The 25,386-nt window shown below is 43.5% G+C and overlaps 1 protein-coding gene across 1 annotated transcript in view; it reads right to left on the bottom strand.

Annotated features, from left to right (window-relative positions):
- Positions 1-3,173: 3,173 nt before the first annotated feature.
- Positions 3,174-25,386, bottom strand: part of LOC105918810 (GDNF family receptor alpha-2) — a 476,342-nt gene continuing 454,129 nt past the window's right edge. Inside the window, exons 9-10 of the mRNA XM_036140658.1 lie at positions 19,669-19,716; positions 3,174-4,268 (exon numbers count right to left, since the gene is read on the bottom strand). Of these exons, the coding sequence (XP_035996551.1) occupies positions 4,125-4,268; positions 19,669-19,716 (192 nt within the window). The 3' untranslated portion in view covers positions 3,174-4,124. The remainder of the gene's footprint in view (positions 4,269-19,668; positions 19,717-25,386) is intronic.

Raw genomic sequence — 25,386 nt, 5'->3', positions numbered from 1 at the left:
CCCATCTTAACTGGGCTGAGTCCCGTTTAGAATCTTGGTCATCTGCTTGTCACTTGCGCTATCTGCAGTCCACCTTACCCATTAGTCATCCTTCTAAACCCAGTCCTAAGTCCACCTTAGAACCTGTTCAGGAAAAGTAGAATGGGAGGCGGATCCTTTAGCTATCAGGCTCTTCTCCTGTGGAACCAACTCCCAGTTTTGGTCCGTGAGGCAGACACCCTGTCTACTTTTAAGGCTAATCTTAAAACTTTCCTTTTTGACAAAGCTTATAACTAGAGTGGCTTATGTTGCCCTGACCTACCTATGGGGATGTGCTTCTATGGGCTTAGGCTACTGGAGGACATCAGGGTCTATTTTTCTCACTCATTTGAGCTCTACTGTTCTTCAATTATGCATTGCTTGTCATCATTTCTGCTTATAACTTTTTGTTCTCTCTCTTTTTTTCTTCATAGTAGGTACATCTGGTCTGGCGTTCTGTTATATGAGACATCATCCAGAGAAGACAGCTCACCCGCTATTATCATCTAATATAGAACAGCATACTGGATCAATGTTTGCTTCTGTGCTTTTTGTCTCTCTTGTTGTGTCTCTGCTCTGTCTTCTGTAACCCCCAGTCGGTCGAGGCAGATGACCGTTCATACTGAGCCCGGATCTGCTGGAGGTTTTTCCTTCCCGATAATGTGTGGTTTTTCTTTCAACTGTTGCTTCATGCTTGCTCAGTATGAGGGATTGCTGCAAACAATGCAGACGACTCTCCCTGTAGCTCTACGCTTCTCTAGGAGTGAATGCTGCTTGTCGGGACTTTGAAGCAATCAACTGGTTCCCTTATATAGGACATTTTTGACCAATCTCTATAATATGATTGATTTTGACTTTGTAAAGTTCCTCGAGATGACATGTTTCATGAATTGGCGCTATAAAAATAAAATTGAATTGAATTGAATTGACTGTAACATATTAAGGAGTTAAATTGTGACAATATTACATTTCCCCTAGTGGACCAAAGTGGATTATATGTTTTTCAGTGGGTTGGTTAAGAGTCATTTGTTCATAGTCAGTAGGAAAGTATACCTGTTCATAGTAGTTACTCCTGTCTCGGTGTTCAGTTTAATCAGCTGAGCTACTGCTGCCATCGACTTCATGTTCTCCTTCTATAGATAACACATTCTGTTTTTAGTGATTAACCTTGTCTCTGTCCTAGACATAGCTATTGGCTGAGTTTTTACTGCGACTATAGCCCCACTTACACTACCCTTGTTAAACCGATCCATGCGGAGCTCGGTCCGAGCTTGGATCAGTTAACCAAGCCGAGTTTGGTTCTGACGACCGTTTACACATCACGCTATCTCGGTTCCTCGGCTCCTCCTCACCTCCTAGTGACGATCTGCGGTACTACTGTTCTCTGGGATTGAAGGCGGGACCACGCAAATCACGCAAATCAAAATGGCGGCGCCCGTAACATTCAGGCAGTTAAGCTTGGTGATACGTCGTTGTTTGCGAAGAGTCAGGCGAAGTCGGCAACTTTTGGTGAATTTACTTGACAGAGTCGGCTTTTGGGAAGTGGATAAGACAAACAAACGTCTAATAAGGATTTACAGATGAAGGAAACAACGACAGACACTGAGGTTCATCACACTGCTAAGCAGAATCATCACTGGAAACCGTGTGGCACGGTAGGAAAGCTGGTATTTTTTGGAATGTCTGAAATGTCAGCTGGCTGTAAGGAGATGACGTGGTCTGCCAGAGAAAAACCAGGAACTGGGCTGCATGTAGCGCGGTCCGGTTGTGTCTGGCTCAGTTCAGTTCAGTTTGCGTTCCTTTACACTCAATAGTTCGGTTACCGAACTAGGACTGGTCTCGGCATGGTTAAAAAGGGGTAGTGTAAATGGGGTATATGTGCTCTAGTTTACACTCTTGACTTAACACATTTCTTAAAGCTTATCTGCTTAGTTGTTTTTTTTTTCTCCTATATGAAGCCACGAAATGAGCTAGCACTGCTGTTAACTTTTTCTAAAGCTTTTCTTAAAGTAGAAAGATAAATGATTCTGTGTTTTTGTGTATGTATGCTTTGTCTTCTCAAATCTTCAATCAGTTGTGGCAGATGACCGCTCACATTGAGCCAGATTCTGGATCTGCTGGAGGGTTCTTCCTGTTAAAGGGGACTTTTTCTTTCTTGATTTCCTATATTCATGCTCAGTATGACGGATTGCTTCAAAGTCAATAACTTGATGCTAGCATCTGTCAATTAGACTGTCACTACATGCTCATCCAGGAGGAGTGAATGCTGCAAGTCAAAGGCTCAATCCTATCTGTTAGATTTCTTTAGACATAAAACTTAACGAGTTTAAATAATAAACTGAACTTGACTGCATTATTTAATAGGATCAAATTGGAATTGGTGTACTTGAATTGGAGTCTGTCTGTGTGATTGGATTGAAATTACTTTTTTGGAAAGAGCCTTGAAACGACATGCATTTAGAATTGGTATTATATATCTAAACTGAATAGAAAACTTAATTGAATCTATTGTAGGTAAGATAATCAATAAGCCACATAATCCTCCTTTAAAACATGCAAACTCAATTTGTTTTTAGATTAAATGGGGAGTACTTGGTTAAATTGCTATGTAGTTATCAGTATAAAAGCCATGATCTGACTTGTCTGCAGTCTGCAACTTGTCATTCCTCATCTCCATGTAGTCAGATGGACCATTCACTACAGCAACATTACTACCGCTTGGCCATTGCAATCAAGCTAATCTCCTTCACCTGTTTCAAGCTCTTTATAAGCTCTCCTTAGACAGCAAGACAGTGCCAGATTATTGAAATCCTTGACTCAACCAAGATCACTTCTCACATTTTTTAGTGCTTTGTCGGACATCTACGCCTCTTTCTGTTTTCTGGACCATGACTTGGGCTGTTTTCTTGACCACTTTCTTCCTATCCTCAGCCATCCTACTTATTATAAGCAGCCAGCTCTTTACAGCCTGGCACCTCAGCATTGTCCAGCAAAGGGATTCCTGCCTGCACCTGGGTGTCTGGTTTCAATTTTCAATAAACCTTTCAAACGTAACGCTGTGTCTGGCTAAAATATCAGGTTCTCTTTCTACTGATGCATTACAGTAAAGTAAAATATTTCTTTATTATCTATACAAAAAAAGCTTGACTCAATGCTGAGATTTAATGCTTTAGTTTGACAACGACTTAAATGACCATATTTTTTAAGATAGTATGTGCATCATGTTTCACAGTCTGTTTGTCATCTGACTAAAGGTCTGCCTGTTGCTTCATTTGTTTGCATCCATGCACAGATGTGTCAACAGTCATCACAGACATTCACACTGACGCACAAACACGCTCACGGCTGAACACTGATATGAAACATATACTCATTCACAGGATTTTTTACTTTTCATTTTCCACACCAAATGACATTTGTACAGGATGTTGACCACAAAATCAAGATAAAGACCTAGATATAGCACACTGGTGTACAGCATGAGTGTCTGTGTCCATGTAGGGACCCTGTTTATCCGCTAAGGAAGTCTAACGGGAAAGGGATATGTATGTTGTTGTATCTTGATTTGTTGCCACAAGAAAAGTCACAAAGAGTGATAAACCTTACTGAATGATCTTACCAGTTGTCCTACCCTGTCGTTACTTTCCTGTATCTCTCATGCTGCCAACTTTAACACTCCTGATCAAATTCTGTAAGTGTGTGTGTCTGCGTGTATGTGGATGTAGTGATATGCTTGTTTCCAGGGGTTTCTCAGCCCAGCTGTCTCAGACCCAGAGGAGCCTGAGGGAGTCCAAACCGTCTCGCACAGAAAGCACATACACCCAAAAGACATAGAGCATTGCAAATTAAGTCACTGTGACACAGTCCCGAGAGTCACTCATTTGAGTTTCTGATTCCACTTCTCGATCACATACAACACCCCAAAGTCCAGCTGCTTCTATTCTCCCACTTATGGCCTGTATGTGACAGTGTGCTGCAGAAAAACTGCTTATCTGAGCGGTCTCCAGATTCTCTGTTTAAAAAGGCCGTGGTGGATGCTTTGACATCGGTTGCTTGAAATTTAGTACTGTGTGTGTGTGTATGCATGTACATGTGTGAGTCCAAAATTATGATGTGAAGTGTAAAAGTGCTGGCAGAATTGACACACACAGAGTCACAAAATTGTGGTGGAGTAGCGGAGCTGATTGCTTGCTGCTGCTTTTGGGTCCCACAGAATCCTGAGAGTCTATTGACCCCCGGGCCAACAAAGTCTGAGGAGAGAGAGCAAAAGGAAAAGTGTTAGTGAGAAAAAATTATTCTGTAGGTCTGCTTTTTCCAGCTTATCTAACAACATTTTTAAAACTTCAGCTTCTATTTTGCTCAGTTCAGATGAGTTTTTTTTCTTTTTCAGAATCAGAACCATCTTTAACTGCCAAGTTTGTGATACAAACAAGGAATTTCACTTTAGTTCCATTTTCCTCTTACAGTTTTTGTTGATTGCTTTGACGCAGCAGTCAACTCAAAATCCAAATTTTTCAAAACAGTTAACACAGAGGCCTAAACAGTGGAAACAATGGTCAAAATTACACATTTTGTTTGCAAAAGGCTCCAACTCTGCCAAAACATTTGAAATATGAACCAAAAGCAAATTTTGCCCTCAAACAACACAACCTGCACACAAATGTTTAAGCCCTTCCAATCATTCATTACACAAGAGGCAACAAAATACAAAATACCGCACTCAATGTGAATCAGTGCGGCATTGCTGGTCATTGTAGCCAAAAACTGTACGCAGCTTACATGTCAGTGTCATTTGTAGTCAAATTTGCCTTCTTGCAAAAAATTGATCCAGATTCTGATATACTGTGATCCAAATTGTATTGATTATTTATTCTTTTTTTTTCAAATTGTGGCTACAAATGAAATATTCCAACAGATGATACTAGAGCTGTCTGTCTCTTCTACGTAGTCTCTTCTCTCTTGACGAATTGGCCACATGGCTTCATCTTCATCACACTCAATATTTTCCCTTGTGATGCACCTAGGGAAAAATCTTCTTGCATGCCTGATCCATCCTTGACATGCCTCTGCATCTATAGTTTGGGCAGCAGTAGTCATTGCATTGAGCAAAGGCATCTGCTCATAGGGGCAGTGATAATATACCTTCCATCCCCATGCACTGAAGAATTCCTTTATAGGAATAGATAGAGATATATATTCTGTATAGCAGCAACACCTGCTCTCCCGTCCAAAAACTCTTACAATTGATGCAACCGTGTTTCTATTGAGAAAAGGTTGGACTCTTTGTCCAGCCCCTCTAAGTGAAAGGCCATGATTTACCACATGATCAATCATAGTTGCCTAAATTTCATCTGTAACTTGAGCCCTTGCAGCTACACTGCCACCGCGCACATGGATTCCTCTTTCTCATAGTTTTCTTCCCTTGACCCCCCTACCTCTTACTCTGACTCTCATCTGCCTTAGACCATCCATGCTTGCAAAGAACAACACACAACATGGCACCTTTTACGTAAAGCCTGCAAACTGATTGCAAATTGAAAAACTGTGTAAAGAAGTGTCAATCAGGTGCTTCAGTGATTTCATTCCGATCAAGAAGTTTCTAAGAGCTTGGAACATATGGTTTCTGTTTTGCTACCACAACTAAAGCAATGGAGTTTGGACTGCATGAAAGACATATGTGTTGACTGTTTTGCAAAAGGGCTGGGAAAATGTGTCAAACCAATGAGAATGGGTTAACTCATTTGCAAGAGGTGTCTTTTGATCTGCTGAGGTGGTGATGATGAAGACTGAGAGGTTGCCAGTTTCTTCAAACAGGTCAAAGCAATCAACAAAAACTGTATCTGTAACTTCAGCCTTTTCAGCTACACCTCCACCACGCACAGAGATTCCTCTTCCTCGGACTCTTCTTTCCCTGAGCCATCTACCTCTTACTCTGACTCTCATCTGCCTTAGACCATCCATGCTTCCAAAGAATAACACACAAGATGACTCCTTTTAAGGCCTGCAGACTGATTGCAAATTGAACAGTTGTGTAAAGAATTGTCAAACAGTTGCTTTAGTGATTTCAAACCGATCAAGAAGTTTCTAAGAGTTGGGAACATATGGTTTCTGTTTGGCTACCACAGCTAAAGCAATGGAGTTTGGACTGCTCGAATGACATCTGCGTTACCTGTTTTGCAAAAGGGTGGGGTCAAAGCAATCAATAAAAACTGTAATAAAGACATTTCAAGTGTAACTATACGGCATGCACCAATGGTGCAGGGGTAGTGAACATGACCCATATACAGAGGCTTTCGTCCTTAACTCTCACTGTTAAGTTCTCATCAAATTGACACCCTGGAGGAAGAAACTGTCTCTGGATTTGTAAATAGTGCTCTTGAGGGTCGATCTGTAGCTAAAAATCTGAATGGTTTGTATGTTGTATTTGTTAGGTCCACAGAGATGTTAGTTGCCCATTTCTTGACCCTATGTTGGGAAGGCCACGTCTGATGATCCTCTCCATAGACCTAATTATTTGTTGTAATTAGACCTGGCCTGTTAAGGTTAGGGTTAAAATAAGCTATACCACACATTGAAACATGTGCAAAAAAACACTTATATAATGGCAGTGTAGAAGATGATGACTAAATAATGGTGGTATAGAAGATGATCAGCAGCTCCTGGGTAAGGTTATACTTCTTAAATTGCAGCAGGGAATACAATCTATGCTGGGCTTTCTTCTGAACAGTGCCCATGTGTGAGGACCATCTCAGGCCACGAGAATGCGTGGTTCCTGGAAGTGGGAAGTGCAGTAGTCATAATATTGTTGAGGATGGTGAGGCAAGGCCGTATAAGGGGTGTCCTACGGAAGCCCATGGTCCTCTCCACTGTCTTGAGGGGGTTAAGCTCCAGCTGGTTCTGACAACATCACTGGATCAGCTGATCCATTTTCAGTCCATATGTAAACTTGTAATTGTCGATCAGACAAACGACAATAATGTCAACTGCAAACTTCAGGAGTTTCATATTGAGGTCTGCTGAGGTCCAGTCATTTGTGTACAGAATGAATACAAGTGAGGACAGAACACACCCCTTGGTAGCACCAGTACTGATGGTTCTTTTGTGGCAGAAGATGCTCCCTATTCTCACCTGCAGCGGCCGGTCAGTCAGAAAGCTGGTGATCAACTGACAGGGAGAGTTGGCCCTCTCACAGGCCCATTTCACAGGCTGGCCATGTGGGTTGAGCTTCCGATGGTATAACGCAAGGATCAAACAGAGAGCCCAATATTCAGCCAGTGTTTGTGTATAAAAATATTTATTTAAAGAACAAATAAGCCCTATAGCTGGCGAGACACTGATGACTTAGGGCAGTGAGTCACAGGTGAATATAGGCAGAGGCTCTTGACAAATTGGGCAGGATGTGTGGCATAGTACTAGGCAGGATTAAAGAATTTGGCAAGGTTCGTGGCAGATTCTCCAAGGCTTGTGTAACCCATATCATATAGAGCCCCACTTCCTGTTGCGCTCTGATTGTGGCAAGCTTTGTCTCTTTAAAAGGGCAGGTCCTTGACACGTCTGGATTACTCCATGGCTGCTACAGCCTACGCTGCTCCCAGCTGCTCCTGTGGCGTCTTGTTTGTTTTGAATAAACCGCCTGAATACTGAACCACTGCACACTTAACTTTATGGTTGCCTTCACTATAGATCACTCTAGCCTTTTGCAACTCGGTAAGTTTGTCCCTTCCGTTTAGTTCATCATGTTATGTTGACTTTCGCAGTCAGTCCCACACTAGCTACTCTAGCTTTACACTTGCCATCTCATTCATTAGTCTCATCAAACTTTGCTCTCCTCATCTGACAGCCCAAATACTGTTCCATCATGCCTTCAGTCTAAATGGCATCCCCTCTGAAATTGTTTCTATTCAAGGTCCACAGTTCATTTCTCAGGTTTGACGAGACTTCTGCCCCACCCTCGGTGCCAAGGTCCAACTATCCTCCAGCTTTCATCCACAGATGTCAACGGATGAACCAGGAGCTTGAGAACATTGTCTGCTGTCTTTGAGAGAACAGTTTGACTTCTGGGTGTAAACACCTCACCCTCTCTGAATACGTGCACGACAGCCGCATCTGCACTGCCACAGGGAAATCTCAGTTCCAAGGATCTCTAGGCTGCCAAGCTTCTCTACTACCGTCTACATTCCTAGAGACCATCCTACCATCGGTCAAGAGTCACCCGAGAGCTTGCAAAAGGATATTCAATTTTATTTATATAGCGCCAAATCATGAAACATGTCATCTCAAGGCACTTTACAAAGTCAAGTTCAATCATATTATACAGATTGGGTCAGATTATACAGATTGGTCAAAAATGTCCTATATAAGGAAACCAGTTGATTGCATCAAAGTCCCGACAAGCAGCATTCACTCCTGGAGAAGCGTAGACCCACAGGGAGAGTCGTCTGCATTGTACATGGCTTTGCTGCAATCCTGAGCAAGCATGAAGTGACAGTGGGAAGAAAAACTCCCCATTAACGGGAAGGAAAACCTCCGGCAGAACCGGGCTCAGTATGAACGGTCATCTGCCTCGACCGACTGGGGGTTACAGAAGACAGAGCAGAGACACAACAAGAGAGACAAAAAGCACAGAAGCACACATTGATCCAGAAATCTGTTCTACATTAGATGGTAATAGCGGGTGATCAGTCTTCTCTGGATGATGTCACAGTTAACAGAACGCCAGACCAGGTGTACCTACTATAAAGATAAAAGAGAGAGAACAGAAAGTTAAAGCAGAAATGACAACACGTAATGCATAATTGAAGAACAGTAGAACTCTATAGAGTGAGAAAATTAGATCCTGATGTCCTCCAGTAGCCTAAGCCTATAGCAGTAAAACTATAAAGGTAGCTCAGAGTAACATGCGCCACTCTAGTTATAAGTTTTGTCAAAAAGGAAAGTTTTAAGATTAGTCTTAAAAGTAGACAGGGTGTCTGCCTCACAGACCAAAAATGGGAGTTGGTTTGACAGGAGTGGAGCCTGATAGCTAAAGGATCTGCCTCCCATTCTACTTTTAGAGACCCTAGGAACCACCAGCAGACCTGCAGTCTGAGAGCGAAGTGCTCTGTTAGGAACATATGGGGTAATCAGAGCTTTGATATATGATGGAGCTTGATTATTACGGGCTTTATACGTTATAATAATTTTAAATTCTATTTAAAATATGATATGCGATCAAACTCCTCTTAATTGCTCCTCTGCCCAGAACAAGAAATACATTAAGAAGAGAATTCCAGCTCCCAGCTGGAGATCCAACACCAGTTCAGTGAACGTGTCCTCAGGTCCAGACTGCAATTAATAATCAGTCTTCATTGTGCATCCTCAGGGTTGAACTTCCTTCCATAATTTTCCCTTCTACTTTGCATTGTGAACTGTTTGCTTGAACACCTAGCAACTTTTGTTCTTTGTTAACTTCTAAAAGTAATTAGGCTTTGTTCTAGACTTCTCATAACGGTTCTTAAAAAAACATATTCACAATGAATTTTGTAACACAATGTCATTTTATTAGTGATCAGTGTTCTTTTTTTACTTGTTCCTATCATAATTATTATTCTTTGGTTTAGTAGTTTTCTTAATATACTTTTCCCATTATATGAGTTTTTAACATTTTTTGTTGACTAAAATATTTTAACTTAATCCTTGCATGTAAGCTGAATTCTCACAGTATTTGTGTGTGCTCACAAACAAACAAGACTCCATCTTGTACCGCTCCCACTTCAACCGTTTGTGACCGAACCAAAAATGGTTCAGGTCAATCACTGCAGTATTATCGTTTAAGATGGGACAAACAGCTGTGATGAAAGCAAGAGCTGCCCACAGCTAAACCAAAATAAACATGGCAATGCAGGAGAATGCACAAGTAGCTGTTGCCATCACCTCTGTTTTTTCAGAATCCATGATTTCTTCTTGGAAAGAACAGGAAGAATTCAATAAAATTGTATCTATATAACGCCAATTCATTAAACATGTCATCTCAAGACACTTTCCAAAGTCAAATTCAATCAGATTATACAGACGGTCAAAAAAATTTCCTATCTAAGGAAACCCAGTTGATTGCATCAAGTCTTGACAAGCAGGATTCATTTATCCTGAAGGAGCGTAGAGCCACAGGGACAGTCGTCTTCATTGTCCATGGCTTTGCAGCAATCCCTCATACTGAGCAAGCATTTAGCGACAGTGGAAAGAAAAACTCCCCTTTTTTTTTCTTTTTTTTAATAGTGTCCTGTCTGGCAATGTGGCAATAAGAATTGTTGTCTCAATGCCAACAGATTTTACTTTCACAAGTAGAGCAGTTCTGCTTTTGCCATAGTGCATTATTTATACATGTAAATAGTTTTATTATAATTTATGCAGGGAGTATTTCATGTTATATCAACACTACAATGAGAAAGTAGAAGAGGAAAAGAAACAAGAAAAAAAGGCACAAAAGGTAAAAGAAAGAGGAGATAAAAGGGAGAGAATGATAAAACGTCTTCAGTCTGCTTCATCACCTGCAAAGAGAGATGTAAAAATAACAGCACAACCAACGGATATAGAATTACAGATACAATAAAGTAACACCTTGATACCATCGCTGAAGTATATGTAGTATTATTTAATATGACATGTATAAAGTGGCAGCTGAAGATAAAAATAAGGGTCTACTGTATGGATGTGAATCTGTAACTACTTGGAACCAAGCACCTGTAGTTGTTTGTGAGAGTCTGCTTGTGTATGTAACGTTTATCCTAATGAAAAATGCTCAATAGTGGTTGTGAAGAGCCAAAGACCCCCCCCCCTCAGAGCACAGAGGCAGGCACTGGGTGACCCAAAACCCCAGATGCCCAAAGGAACCCCCAAAGTAAAGGTGCCTAAGAGGTGCCAACACAGGAAATCTGCCCCCCTCCCCCCCACCAAGGGAAGAGGAGAGATAGCTTTAAGGAAACCCCCAGCCACCGCAATGCCGAAGCCCCCAGGAGCTGCGGGGGTGAGTCCATGTGCTCTGCTGGTAGCGGAGTGGATCCGGTCATGGGCCGCTGTAACCCGAGGCCCCAGGGGCGACCTGCCCTCCTACGAAACAGCTGCCAGGAATGAGCCGGCACCCACCCGGGCACCCACCCCCAGACACCAAGTACCACCTGTGGGGCAAGGCGCCAGCCAGCAGAGGGGGGTAGGATGGGGGGATGGGCTCCACACTTAGCGGAGACTTGAGATGTCCTTGGGAGAGGGAGCAGTTCACACCCAAACCTGAGAAGTAAACAAACAGAATAAGAAAAAAAAACACACAGTCCCTACAAAAAAAACTCTGTTTAGCCAGCCCGCCCGAACCATGCAGACCCCTTATCCCAGGATGAAACCCGCACCGGGACACGGAGCCCTCCAAACATCCACACTCCCCCCACCCAAAAATGTAATCCCACCACAACAATATCATTCAAACAACTCAACACACATACGACAATAGACACCTAGGCTGGGTTCATCCCCACTCCCCCTTGCTGCCCTCCCGCCACTAGCAGAGTGCAAACCCATAAAGGGGAGAGCATCTGCCATGAGATATTAATGTCCATGCCCCCCTACCAGCTCAACAGGCCCCGAGCCCCCCCAGCACACCAGAGGCCCCGACAGGGCCAGACACCCGGGCATACACCGGCCCAGATCCCAAGCAGCATACTCCAAAGAACCCAAACCCCCGAGGCCCCAGCAGGGCACCCACCCATGGGCAACACACCCCAGGAACCCCAGAGTCCCAGACCCACCGCGGATCCACCCAGCGGCAGCGCAACTACCAGGCCAGTAACCCATGTCCGTCACGCAGAACACTTCAAGAGCACCGCAAGCGGCCGCCAGAGGCCGCCCGAGGTCCCCCAAGCCTAGCCCAGATGGGGGCAACAGACCCCGAGGCCAGACCCACCATACACCCCACTCCGAGTACCCCCCCCCCCCCAGAGTGCCAAGACTCAGGCCACCACGAACCAGCATCCGTGCCCCACAGGATGCATCCCACAGCCCCCCACTTCACTAAGTGATGGAGCCAATCAAAGCAGCCCAGAGAGATTGATCTAATGCGGATGCATATGTTGTCTAAAGACTAATATGATCCAACAAAACATCTCTATACTGAAATTTTCATTACTTTTCCAATACATGGGGATACTTTTCTTTGCAATACATAAGGAAGTGAAAGCAATGCAAACTATTTTTTTTCGAAAGAGCTTTTCTCAAGGTTACCCAGCAAGCAAACTGATGGGGAAATTTTACAACTCAGGCACTTTGACAAGTCCTTACATATCTGAACCAAGAACCTCTGAACAGGTGTACATAACCACAAGGCCTGAATATAATTGTCAGGATTATTGCCTGTTGTTGGCAATAACAACAGGCAATCGACTCGCTGACGAGAGGAGCAACGTGCTGAAAACCACCGGTGGTCTGAGTCTAGAGGACCTGACGAAAGTCCCGCAAGGTAATTTCCTCGCTGGGCCAGCGTCATAGGTTAACTCCTTTCGCCAACGAGGGATTGAAAGGATCCGAACGGGAGAAAAAAGCCCTTTATGATGAGCAAGATTATTGGATTTCGTGTTCCCTCGCCCAGATGCGGGTCACCGGGGCCCCACTCTGGAGCCAGGCCTGGAGGTGGGGCACGTTGGCGAGCGTCTGGTGGCCAGGCTTTTACCCATGGAGCCTGGCCGGGCTCAGCCCGAAGAGGCGACATGGGTCCCACTTCCGATGGGCTCACCACCTGCCGGAGGGGCCAAGGGGGTCGGGTGCATTGTGCAACGGGTAGCAGTAGAGGGCGGGGGCCTTGGCGTTCTGATCCTCGACTGCAGAAGCTGGCTCTTGGGACGTGGAAAAGAGCTCTCTCTTGTGGGAAAAGAGCCTGAGCTCGTGCGCGAGGTTGAGAGGTTCCGACTAGAGATAGTCGGACTCACCTTGACACACCGCTCTGGCTCTGGAACCAATCTCCTCGAGAGGGGCTGGAGATTCTTCCACTCTGGAGTTGCCCTTGGTGAGAGGCGCCGAGCTGGGGTGGGCATACTTGTTGCCCCCCATCTCGGTGCCTGCACGTTGGGGTTCTCCCCGATGAACGAGAGGGTGGCCTCCCTCCGCATTCGTGTGGGAGGACGGGTTCCAACTGTTGTTTGCGCTTATGCGCCAAACGGCAGTTCAGATTACCCACCCTTTTTGGAGTCCTTGGAAGGGGTACTGGAGAGTGCCCCTCCTGGGGACACCCTCGTTTTGCTGGGGGACTTCAACGCTCAGATGTGCTTTGACAGTGGGACATGGAGGGGCATGGTTGGGAGGAATGGCCCACCAGATCTGAACTCGTGTGGTGTTCTGTTGTTGGACTTCTGTGCTCGTCATGGATTGTCCATCACAAACACCATGTTCAAGCATAAGGGTATCCACATGTGCCCTTGGCACCAGGACACCCAAGGTTGTCGGTGCATGTCGCATGCACCAACAACCTCGACAACCACCAACCTCGAACACGCTGGTGGACACCAGCGGTGAGGGAAGCCATCAAGCTGAAGAAGGAGTCCTATCGGGCTTTGTTGGCCTGTGGGACTCCGGAAGCAGCTGTTGTGTACCGGCAGTCGAAGCGGCAGGCGGCTCGGCTGGTCACCCAGGTGAAAACTCGGGTGTGGGAAGAGTTCGGAGAGGCCATGGAGAAAGACTTCGTACGTCTTCGAAGCGATTCTGGTCCACTATCCGGCATCTCAGGAGGGGAAAGCAGTGTGGTACCAACACTGTTTATAGTGGGGGTGGTGTGCTGCTGACCTTGACTCGGGACGTCGTGCGTCAGTGGGCGGAATACTTCAAAGACCTCCTTAATCCCACCAACACGTCTTCAATTGCGGAAGCAGAGCCTGAGGACTCTGGGTCGGGTTCTCCCATCTCTGGTGCTGAGGTTGCCGAGGTTTTTAAAAAGCTCCTCGGTAGCAAGGCTCCGGGGGTGGATGAGATTCGCCCTGAGTACCTTAAGGCTCTGGATGTTGTGGGGCTGTGTTGGTTAACGCGGCTCTGCACCATCGCGTGGACATCGCAGTTCCCCTGGATTGGCAGACTGGGGTGGTGGTCCCCCTATTTAAAAAGGGGGACCGGAGGGTGTGTTCCAACTACAGAGGAATCACACTCTTAAGCCTCCCTGGTAAGGTCTATTCGGGGGTTCTGGAAAGGAGGGTCCGTCGGATAGTCGAATCTCGGATTCAGGAAGAGCAGTGTGGATTTTCGTCCTGGCCGTGGAACACTGGACCAGCTCTACGCCCTCAGCAGGATTCTGGATGGGGCATGGGAGTTTGCCCAACCAGTCTACATGTGCTTTGTGGATCTGGAGAAGGCATTCGACCGTGTCCCCCGAGGGATCCTGTGGGGGGTACTCCGGGAGTATGGAGTACCGGGCCCTTTAATAAGGGCTGTCAGGTCTCTGTATGACCGGTGTCAGAGTCTGGTCCGCATTGCCGACAGTAAGTCGGACTCATTTCCGGTGAGAGTTGGACTCCGCCAAGGTTGCCCTCTGTCACCGATTCTGTTCATAACTTTTATGGACAGAATTTCTAGGCGCAGCCAAGGTGTTGAGGGGATCCGTTTTGGTGACCTTAGGATTGTGTCTCTGCTATTCGTGGATGATGTGGTCCTATTGGCTTCATCAGGGCGTGATCTACAGCTCTCACTGGAGCGATTCGCAGCCGAGAGCGAAGCGGCCGGGATGAAGATCAGTGCCTCCAAATCTGAGACCATGGTCTTGAACTGGAAAAGGGTAGAGTGCCTTCTCCGAGTTGGGGAGGACATGCTGCCCCTAGTGGTGGAGTTCAAGTATATTTGGGTCTTGTTCACGAATGAGGGGAAGATGGAGCGGGAGATCGACAGGCGGATTGGTGCGGCGTCTGCTGTGAAGCGGGCGCTGTACCAATCCGTTGTGCTGAAGAGAGAGCTGAGCCAAAAGGCGAAGCTCTCGGTTTACCGGTCGATCTACGTTCCTACCCTCATCTATCGTCATGAACTTTGGGTCGTGACCGAAAGAACGAGATCCCGGATACAAGTGGCTGAAATGAGTTTTCTCCGTAGTGTGTCTGGGCTCTCCCTTAGAGATAGGGTGAGGAGCTCAGTCATCTGGGAAGGACTCAGAGTAGAGCCGCTGCTCCTCCACGTCGAGAGGAGCCAGTTGAGGTGGCTTGGGCATCTGGTTAGGATGCCTCCTGGACGCCTCCCTGGTGAGGTTTGCCGGGCACGTCCCACCGGGAGGAGGCCCAGGGGAAGACCCAGGACACGCTGGAGGGACTATGTCTCCTGGCTGGCCTGGGAACGCCTTGGGATTCCCCCGGAGGAGCTGGCCCAAGTGGCCGGGGAGAGGGACGTCTGGGCCTCCCTACTGAAGGTGCTACCCCCGCGACCCGACCCCGGATAAGCGGAAGAAGACGGACGGACGGATGGACGAACAGGAGAAAACCAACCAAAGCAAGTAAGTGTTAAAACGACTGGTTAAAGTCCATTGTTAAGGGTTACGGGCGATTAAAAGTTCCCCGAAAAGGTAAAAAAGCGGTTAAAGTCCCTTGTTAAGGGTTACGGGTGATTAATCGAGAGGTTTGAGTCCCTTGCAGTAAACAACTGGTTTTAGTCCCTCGTTGAAGCAAAAGGGTTAAGTCCTGAAAGGTACATTAAAAAAAGAAACAGGATTAAGGTCATGGAAGATAGATAAACACAACGTAAAAGTAAATAGGATGGGTTCAGGACAAAGTAGAAAGGGAAATCCCAGAGGGGATGAAAAGTTTATGTATCAGATTGATCCAAGTAATTTAAAATACTTGGAGAAGAGGAAGGAAGAAAGTATAAAATAGATGGTTTGTTGAAGGTGAATCAGTGGAGAAACGTTGTGTGCATGATAGAAACAAGCGCTAGTGAAAAAACAGGAAATAAATAAAAAAATTGTATGTGTGTATATGTATATGTGTATGTATATCCATCAATCCCACCCGAAATAGTGTGGTGTTGTTTAACACAGGCTCGAGGTAGAGAGGAGGTTATTACGAAAAATAAAATAAATAGAATTAATGTTATGTTCGTCCATCCAGAAGATAATGAAACACAGAGGGAGACGGCCTCAACCAGCAGGAGGGGGTGGGGTGGCCACTGGGCCAGCAACTGCAGCACCGGCCCATCAGTCAGCCGTCCATCAGCACCTGTTTGGTTTCTCACAATATTAGGCTTTAAAAAACAAAACAAAAGAGAGAACCCACTAGAACATTACTTCAGTCACGCAAACCATGGTAACAACTGAAGAAAGCAGACCACCACCATATAATCCATTAAACCCCCCCAGGGATATTTCAAATCTGTACCCAGACCTGGATGGACTGAGTAAATCAGATCATCCGTTATCTACAGACCAGTCCAAAGGATTGTATCCTATGGTGCAGGTCACAAATCCTAATGTAGGAGCTCAGCAGCCTCAAACAATACCAGTTTTCCATCCGTGGTCATTAGAGGAAGCTAACAAATTCAATTCAATTCAATTCAATTCAATTTTATTTATATAGCGCCAAATCATGAAACATGTCATCTCAAGGCACTTTACAAAGTCAAGTTCAATCATATTATACAGATTGGGTCAGATTATACAGATTGGTCAAAAGTGTCCTATATAAGGAAACCAGTTGATTGCATCAAAGTCCCGACAAGCAGCATTCACTCCTGGGGAACCGTAGAGCCACAGGAAGAGTCATCTGCATTGTACATGGCTTTGCTGCAATCCCTCATAGGCTCATAGGCCACAAAGGCTGTAGAAGGTGTAACTTCTCAGCAGGAAGATCCAGAAATATGGATCCAAGACATGGAGGGAATTTATAACTCATATGGTTTAAATGGACATGAGTTTGGACAAGTCTTACAGTCATCAGTGGGAAAACATTGGGGAAAAATAAGGGCGAATTATACAGGCAGAACCCCACACGGGGCAATATTTGAACATCAAGCGCAAATGGGGAACGATCAGAGACGGCAATGGACTGCTGTGGCAGATGCAGCGCATACAGTTTTCCGCAGGAGGGCGGATTATGGACATTTGGGATCCATAAAACAAAAAGTAGGAGAAGACGTAGACGAGTTCAAAATACGTCTTGAAAAAATTATAGGTTTCACAGCGACATCCCCCACGCTGGCGGAGATGACACCATATCAGCAACAGCTAAAAAATATTTTAATAGGTGGTTTCCAGCCACATATCTCCGCGTGGGTAAAAAAAACATTTAGTCACACTGGCACCGTCTAATGTAACCACAGTTATGGAATATGTGCACCATGTCGAGAAACGCGCTAAAAAGGGAGGTGGTGTGTCTGGAAGGGGGCAACAATTTTCTGGGCAGATCCTATATGTGACCCAGAAGAAATATTTTCTTTCAAAGCCACCAGACACCCTCAACGGTGTCGGAGGTTTCAGAGGAGGCCGGGGCGGTTCTAAAAGCCTAGGGGCCTCTCAGCCCAGACTAACAAAAACAGATGAGGGATGCTGGAATTGTGGGTCACCCGACCATTGGTCCAGGGAGTGTTCGAATCAGACACAAGCACCTCATCTGCAGGGACGGGGAAGAGGCCGCAGGGGCGGTTCTTCATATGACGCGTGACTAGGTGCTAGAGAAAATGGGGATTCAGAACCATTAAAAATAGTAGATGTGTATGGAGCATGAAAGCTTTTGAATGCATTAAAAGAAAAAAAGCATACATAGTACTTACAACGACTAAAGCCAGTAAAGGGAAGCTACAATTAGAGAAATATGATCCCTTTTGTTGAAGAAGTGCCTTCACCAGCATAACTTGTGGTTTTAAGCCTGCTGCTTAGATTTTCATTTGATACTGTCATTGGCGAAAAAAACAACATTTGGTAGACAGGACTACATGTCACTTAGCCCAATAAGCCCATACTGCAAAAAACGGAACTAGAAATAAGTAAAATATTCTTTAAATTAGTGTATTTGTCCTTGATTTGAGCAGGTAAATAAGATGCTTTGCCAATGGAATAAGATTTTTGCACTTAAAATATGAACAATTCATCTCCATCTGCTTATTTTTAGTTGCGGAATGTCTAATTATTACTTATTTTAGGGGTCAAAATACTCATTCCGTTGGCAGATAATCTTATTTACCTGCTCAAATCAAGGATTAAAACATTAACTTTGAAAACATTTTACTTATTTTTAGGTCTGTTTTTGCAGTGCAGTAAGTTACGCTGAATGTCCATGCTTTCCCCAAACGGATTTGATGGGAGCAATTCCAGATCGATAATGTGCATAATGCAGAGTGCTACACATTATCAATCTGGCTTACCAGGTTCATTTCAACTGGAAGTATTTTTCTAAATTCCTGTATTTGGAGACATATTTTTTGTGTTTGTTCTGTAAATGTGTACTGTGTTTCCTGTTCAAGATTGGTAGTATGAAAATTTGCTCCATCAATGTTTAAAAATACCACACCTCACCTGGCAGGTATTCATAAAACAATACCTGAAAGAGACTGGGAACTGTCTCATTATTAATTCCTGATAATCAGATGGTGCACCACCTTTCACACTTAATAGTTATTTATGGCTAAACAAACCTACAGTCTTTTTGCACAACAAAGCAGAAGTCAAATTGTGATTGTTATTTTAATAAATGCCTTGAGAATCTGTTAAATTGTGGATTTTAACTGTTTAATTTGTCTTTGATGGAATATTAGTGTTTTGGTGGATTTTACATGTTAGGCCTTTTCTTTTAAGTCCTTGTACAGACATAAGCAGGAATTTATAAAATCCAATATCTCCCCCACATCGTTTTTAAAAATGTCATCATACACACAGGATCATTTTTAGAAAACTTTTCATCCACACAAACCGGTGTAAATTCACCATTGACCGTTGTTTAAAAATGCCAAAGCTAAAAGATATATCAGCCAGTCAGAGTCCTTTAAAATAAAAGCAGTGTTGAACAGCACTGTGCCTGTGTAAAACATTTAACCAAACAAATTTTCTCCTTTGCACCTAAAGGTATTTGAGCAGCTTGGCGTGTTTAGAAAAATAAACAAAAAGCCTCTGACCAAGTCTAATGTTTATAATGTTCCATGTATGCTTTTACTTTGAAGTCTCGATGTGAAAACAGGAAATGCTTTGCTGGAAATAAATGACCAGAGATGCCACAGGTAAGTAAATCTGTCCAGTTTAACATTGATTAGACACCTGTTATTAACATTCAATTACAACAGCAACCTAGGAATCAGCACCTCTTTGACAGCATAATTTTTTTCTCCACTATATGGCCAAGTCTATAACAATGGCCACACGTGATGTCAGCGCCATGAGAAAGAAACATGCACCTTTTGGTTCATTTTTTTTTTTTTAAAGAATCTCTTACATTTAATTAAAATGGGGTGTCTTTGCATAACTGCCCCCAAGAGTTTTAGAATTAGATGGCAGCTTCAAATTGCAGATATTAGACTGAAATTCAGCATAGTATTAATCTAAAATGTTTGGGATCAAATCAGGCACAAAAACCACCGTTAGTGCGGGCAGAATGACATGTTTCTTAATAATGCAATGTTAGAAAGCATATTGGGTCCATATTTCCTTATTTTAGCAGACGGATGGGATTAATTAGAACGACTCACCTCCTCACACTCAAACTCATCAGAGGGTATGCACTTCTGACCTCCCTCCTGAAAAACAACAGGACACAGACAGACAGTCCATCCAATCCATTACTGACATAAAATTAATCTGCATGATTCTGCCATTTTGCATGTTCCAAAAAAAATAGTTTTTGAACATGCAAAACTGGTGATACAACAAAGACATGGTGAGGATATATATAATTTTAAAGAAAATAGGAAAGATTGAACAAATGTTTGTCACAATTAAGGTTTCATGTTTTTCATAAAAAGGAACACATAGACTCAATTCCAGCCTTTTTATTCTTGTTGTTTTATTCTTCTACCTTTGGATGTCATAGTCAAGGGTGACAGTAAGTCGGTACAGTCCGGTACTGTGTACCTCTAAAATAATTTAAGCCAGAACGCAGCACCAGTAAGAGGGGAGAGCGGCTGCCAGCTATAAAACTTAATTCAGAACCAGTCACTGCTGAACATTGGATCAGAAAATAGATCCGCTAACTAGATGCAGTCTAAACCACCACTTAGCCTGTTTATAAGTTTTGTTTTTATTAATTATGCATGGTTTCTGAACTATTTCTCTTTCTGTGCCTTACACTCTTACCTACTGTTTCTTTCCCTACCCTCAGAGCCAGGGGCTCTTATCAGCGTCCAGCTTTCAAACATGCTTCACTACGTTTAATGTCCTTCCACCCGTAGCAAAATGTTCCAAAAATAAAATCAATAAGAGAGTTAGTAGGTGTGTTTCAGGCTATTTTGTCCAGTCTTAACAACTTAAAAAGAGCAGTCCTGCGGTGGGTTGCTGTGTCACCATGCCTTTGAATTTGGTGCACATAATTAAGTCACACATAATTTGGGTGCGTTCTTTTATGGGGCATTTTAAAGGACTTGTAACACTGGGGGCTTCAGGTCAGACCAGTCATTCCTCCTCTTCCCTCTAAATGAGCCTTTAAAACAGTCTTTATTTATGTATTTTCCCACTGTTTATCCACGCAGCGCACCAATGGAAACAAAACGCAGTATCATTGAACATGAATTATGCTGGTGCCAGACAATCCATTCCCAAATACTGTTTTTTTCTACTGTCTCTTAGGACTGAGTGAGGCACGGAGCTTGAAAAGTTGCACCTATACTTGTAGAGTCTGAGGATATGATATATAAATAAAATCACCATTTCCTATCGGCTTCGACCTTTAAGACTATTAGTGGGTTAAAAGCGAAGCAAAATGTAATCGTTCTGTCTGTTCGGACCGCAAACAAAATATTTGCTCAGAGAACAACCTCAGCTTTTGGCATGCGTAATTACGCACTAGAGCGCCTTGGCCATAAAGGAGAGTCAGGTTGGAAACTGAGATGACAAATCTGCTGTGAAAGGTGATGACAATGGTTATAAACTGTAGCTGAAAAAGAGGGGAAAAAGCATGTGCTGGATCATGCGTAAAGATGCAGCGTGAACCCCTGTGTGGGGTTCCTTTTCTTGATTTTTCTCATAACATGAACAAAGTCCTTAAGATTGATCTACGGTTGACATCCTCTCCACATATTAATTCTGAAAACCACAGTTCTGTGACTAAATCAGCATCTTCCAAAGGACGCAGAGGTCCAGATCCTCCTCCTCCTCTACATATCACAGAACATGCCTGTCCTGAGGACCTTCAGATAACTTCCTTGTGATGTACACCGGGCCCTGGCCGCACGTTTATCAGACAAGACTGCTTCTAGCATCAGCCTGGGCCTCTTGACGGAGAATATGGAATATCTGTTGTGATATGTGGCAGAAATAAGAAAAGCAAAAGGAAAACAAACAGGAATAATCAATCGTACTTAAAAGTCATAAACTGTCAGATGCAACCTGCCACAGAGACACCATCAACCACCAAGTCATATAAACTGTGTTTATTAAACATTAGATCTCTGTCAGGAAAATCCCTTTTATTTAATGCCTTCATTATTGACAATAATCTTGATGTAATGTTTTTAACAGAAACATGGCTGCATGAATTTAGTGAAGCAGCTATACTGATGGAGTCGACACCTCCAGATAGATTAACTTTATTGTCCCAAAGGAAATTTGATTTGGGTTACAGACTCTGGCTGCTACATAGTCCAAACTATGCATCACACTGCATTCACACATAAAACACACACAAGCAGCAGAGAGTGCACCCAGGTCGCCAGCAGAGCAGCGCCCAAAACTACAATTTTCTTTGTGAGAGCAGACAGCAAAGGAAAGGTGGAGGAGTGGCAACATTGTTTAATGATTCACTAAAGTGTAAAAAGGTATTTTTGGGAAAATTTGACTCTTTTGAACATTTGGCTCTCCAGGTAAAGAGTCCGGTACGAACTATGTTTCTGAATGTTTACAGGCCTCCTATGTCCACATCAAACTTTTTTAATGATTTTAGTGACCTCCTGTCTGTGATATGCATTGATTATGACTGTTTAATTATTGTGGTAGACTTCAACTTTCACGTTGACAACCCTCAAGACAGAAGTGCAGAAGAACTGTGTAACACACTTAGAAACTTTGGTTTAACTCAACATGTTAAACAGCCAACACACAAACAGGGACATATTTTAGACTTGATCATCACTAAAGGTCTAAACATTTCTAACGTCAATGTAACTGATGTTGCCCTATCTGATCATTTTTCTGTTACCTTTGAATGTATAATTTCCAGTGACTCATTTAGCCAAAGGGACATCATAAGAAAACACACCTTTAGGGACAATGCCACGGAAACCTTCATTCAAGCTTACTCTGCTACTTCAACCTTGAGCTGCAACTCAGCTGATGAACTAGTAGATAACTTTCATTCTAAAGTCTCAGACATCATTGACTGCATTGCTCCAGTTAAAGTGAAGGTTGTTTCTGGAAAGAAAAAATCTCCTTGGAGAAATACTCCAGCAGTTAGAAGTGAAAAAAGGGAGTGTCGGAAAGCTGAACGCAGTTGGAGAAAGAACAGACTCCAGGTTCACTATGAAATCTATAAAGAGAGACTTTACAGATATAACTTACAACTGAAAAATGCAAGATAATCTTTCTTCTCAGAGATCATCAAGAAAAACATTAATAATGCTCGTGTCTTATTTTCCACAGTCGACAGATTAACAAATCCTCCTGTGTCAGTGGCTTCCGAACTCCACTCCACCAGGGCCTGCAATGAATTTGCAAACTTCTTTACTGAGAAAATCCTAAAAATTAGAGGATCAGTTTGTACATCCATACCAACTCTAGAACCAAAGCTGTATCCAACTGGGACTTATCCTGACAAAATGTCCCAATTCAGCCAAATAAACTCCAAAAGCTTAGAGGAGATCATTCAGCAGCTAAGTTCCTCCTCCTGCTGCCGTGATGTTCTCCCCACAGTTTTCCTTAAGAAGGTTTTAACCCGTCAAAATGTCTGATTTGACTCAGATAATAAACGCGTCCCTTCTGTCAGGTGTTTTCCCCCAGTCCCTAAAAACAGCAATTATCAAACCACTGCTGAAAAAGAACAATTTAGACAAACTTCTACTCCAGAACTACAGGCCCATCTCAAACCTCCCCTTTATCAGTAAGATTATTGAAAAAGTTGTATTTCAACAATTAAACACCTTCTTAACAACGACCAGCCGCTTTGATGTTTTCCAGTCAGGTTTCCGTGCTCACCACAGTACAGACACCGCCCTTATCAAGGTGTTTAATGACATCCATATAAATACAGACTCTGGAAGAACCACCGTGCTGGTACTATTGGACCTTAGTGCAGCATTTGATACTGTCGATCACTCCATTCTGTTAGAACGCCTGGAGAACTGGGTCGGCCTCTCTGGTACAGCTCTCCACTGGGTTATATCCTACTTAAAGGACAGGGACTTTTTTGTATCAGTAGGTAGCTTTACATCAGAGATTACAAAAATCACATCCGGGGTTCTCCAAGGGTCCATTCTAGGTCCCCTCCATTTCAATATCTACATGCTCCCTCTTGCTCAGCTAATAAAAAACAACAACATCAGCTACCATAACTATGCAGACGACACACAGCTTTACATCACCATGTCACCAGGTGACTATGAACCAGTTCAGGCACTAAGTAAATGTTTAGAAGAAATCAATACGGTGGCTGACAGGTACAAACGCCCTGCAACTTCAGAAAACACCTGTGCGGCATTCAGCAAACGCGCTGCATATACATAAACGCGATGCAAAAAGAAAACCAACTTCATCAATTTGACAACACCTGTGCGGCATTCAGCAAACGCGCTGCATATACATAAACGCGATTCAAAAAGAAAACCAACTTCATCAATTTGACAACACCTGTGCGGCATTCAGCAATTGCGCTGCATAATCACACAACCAAATACAAAACACGCTGTATAAATAATCCACAACGGAAGTGCTCCAGGCCTTTAGGGGGAGCACTGAGTGTTAAAATGAATACTAACCTTGTCCGTTTCTCAATTCACGAGAACGCGAGTCCGTACTCGCGTTCTCGTCAAGCCCGGTCTTGGCAAGAACACAGGAAGATCAGACTTTGACGAGAATGCGAGCACGCAAAACGTATTGTGTATTGGAACAGAAGTATACTCGTGTACTCGTGACGTCATCACACCCACAGCTCTGGAACATTTCTTTAACATTCAAAACTATTTATACACTACACCATCATATCGTATTGAAAACATTTTTTTATTTTTTTTTATAATTTCTAAAAAGTCTAAAAAATATCTAAAATTGCAGAACTGTGGGTATAAAACCAGCAATAGCGGGAATTTATTTGTTGGGAGTTGTAATTGTTGTAGTTGTAGAGGCGATTGAATATTTTTTTTTTAAAAAATCAGCACTTTGTAGAAACAAAATTAGCTATACGAGCAATATTGCTGTTGCTTCGATCGTTGGTCAGCTTTACCAGCAGGCTGAAGAGGAGGTGGCGCAATTAAGGAGGCAAATCCGAGCAAGGAGAAGATTGATGCGGCAGAGGAGGCTCTGGGAACTATAAACTATAATAATCTGCATGTTAAGCAGGTATAGTTTTATGCTGTGAAAAGGTGACAACTGAAAAAAACAATGATGGTAACATTTGGCATTTTTTTTATTCACAGGAAGAAACAGAAACAAAATATGTGAGTATAAACACCTCTGTGCCGATCCTCCAAATATTTTTTAATGAAGGGGACCTGAAACCAGCCTTCTAGCTAAACAGGGCCACCATCGTCCTCCTCCTTCAGCTGCTGCCCATCCAGAAGGTCCATGGATGGCCACAGGAGATAGAGGTGCTGGTAACCCTCTGCTGGCTAGCCTACGGTGTATCCTATAGGGAAACAGCTTGCCAGTAAGATCTCTTACCTTCTTGTCCTTAAATAGAGCCAACAATGATCCACAATTGATACATAAATTGTATTAATTGGATAGAAGATCAAGACATATCCACAGATTACCTAAATTACAAGTTAATTTTATATTTGGTACAGTCCAGGTGGAGGCACGCTACAACAGGCACCACACCAAGGTGAGAAAATCGTTGAGCGCGCCTTTGGTGATCTGAAGACATGGTGGCGTTCCATCTTCTTAAGGGCGCTGGAGGTCCGCCTGATACGGGTGGCTGCATGTTTAAGTGAACATGACTACATGTGACCTAACGTAGATCAGTTGAAGTAATGCCCACATGCTGCTTCATTTCATTTTTTTCACCACCTGTGAAAATACATTAAATAATCAGTAAATTAATTTCC

This window comes from Fundulus heteroclitus, chromosome 8 (genome assembly GCF_011125445.2).
Source record: "Fundulus heteroclitus isolate FHET01 chromosome 8, MU-UCD_Fhet_4.1, whole genome shotgun sequence".
In the NCBI taxonomy this organism is placed as follows: Eukaryota; Metazoa; Chordata; class Actinopteri; order Cyprinodontiformes; family Fundulidae; genus Fundulus; species Fundulus heteroclitus.
Note: the sequence above shows the minus strand (reverse complement) of the source record. Positions and strands in the feature narration are given on the sequence as shown.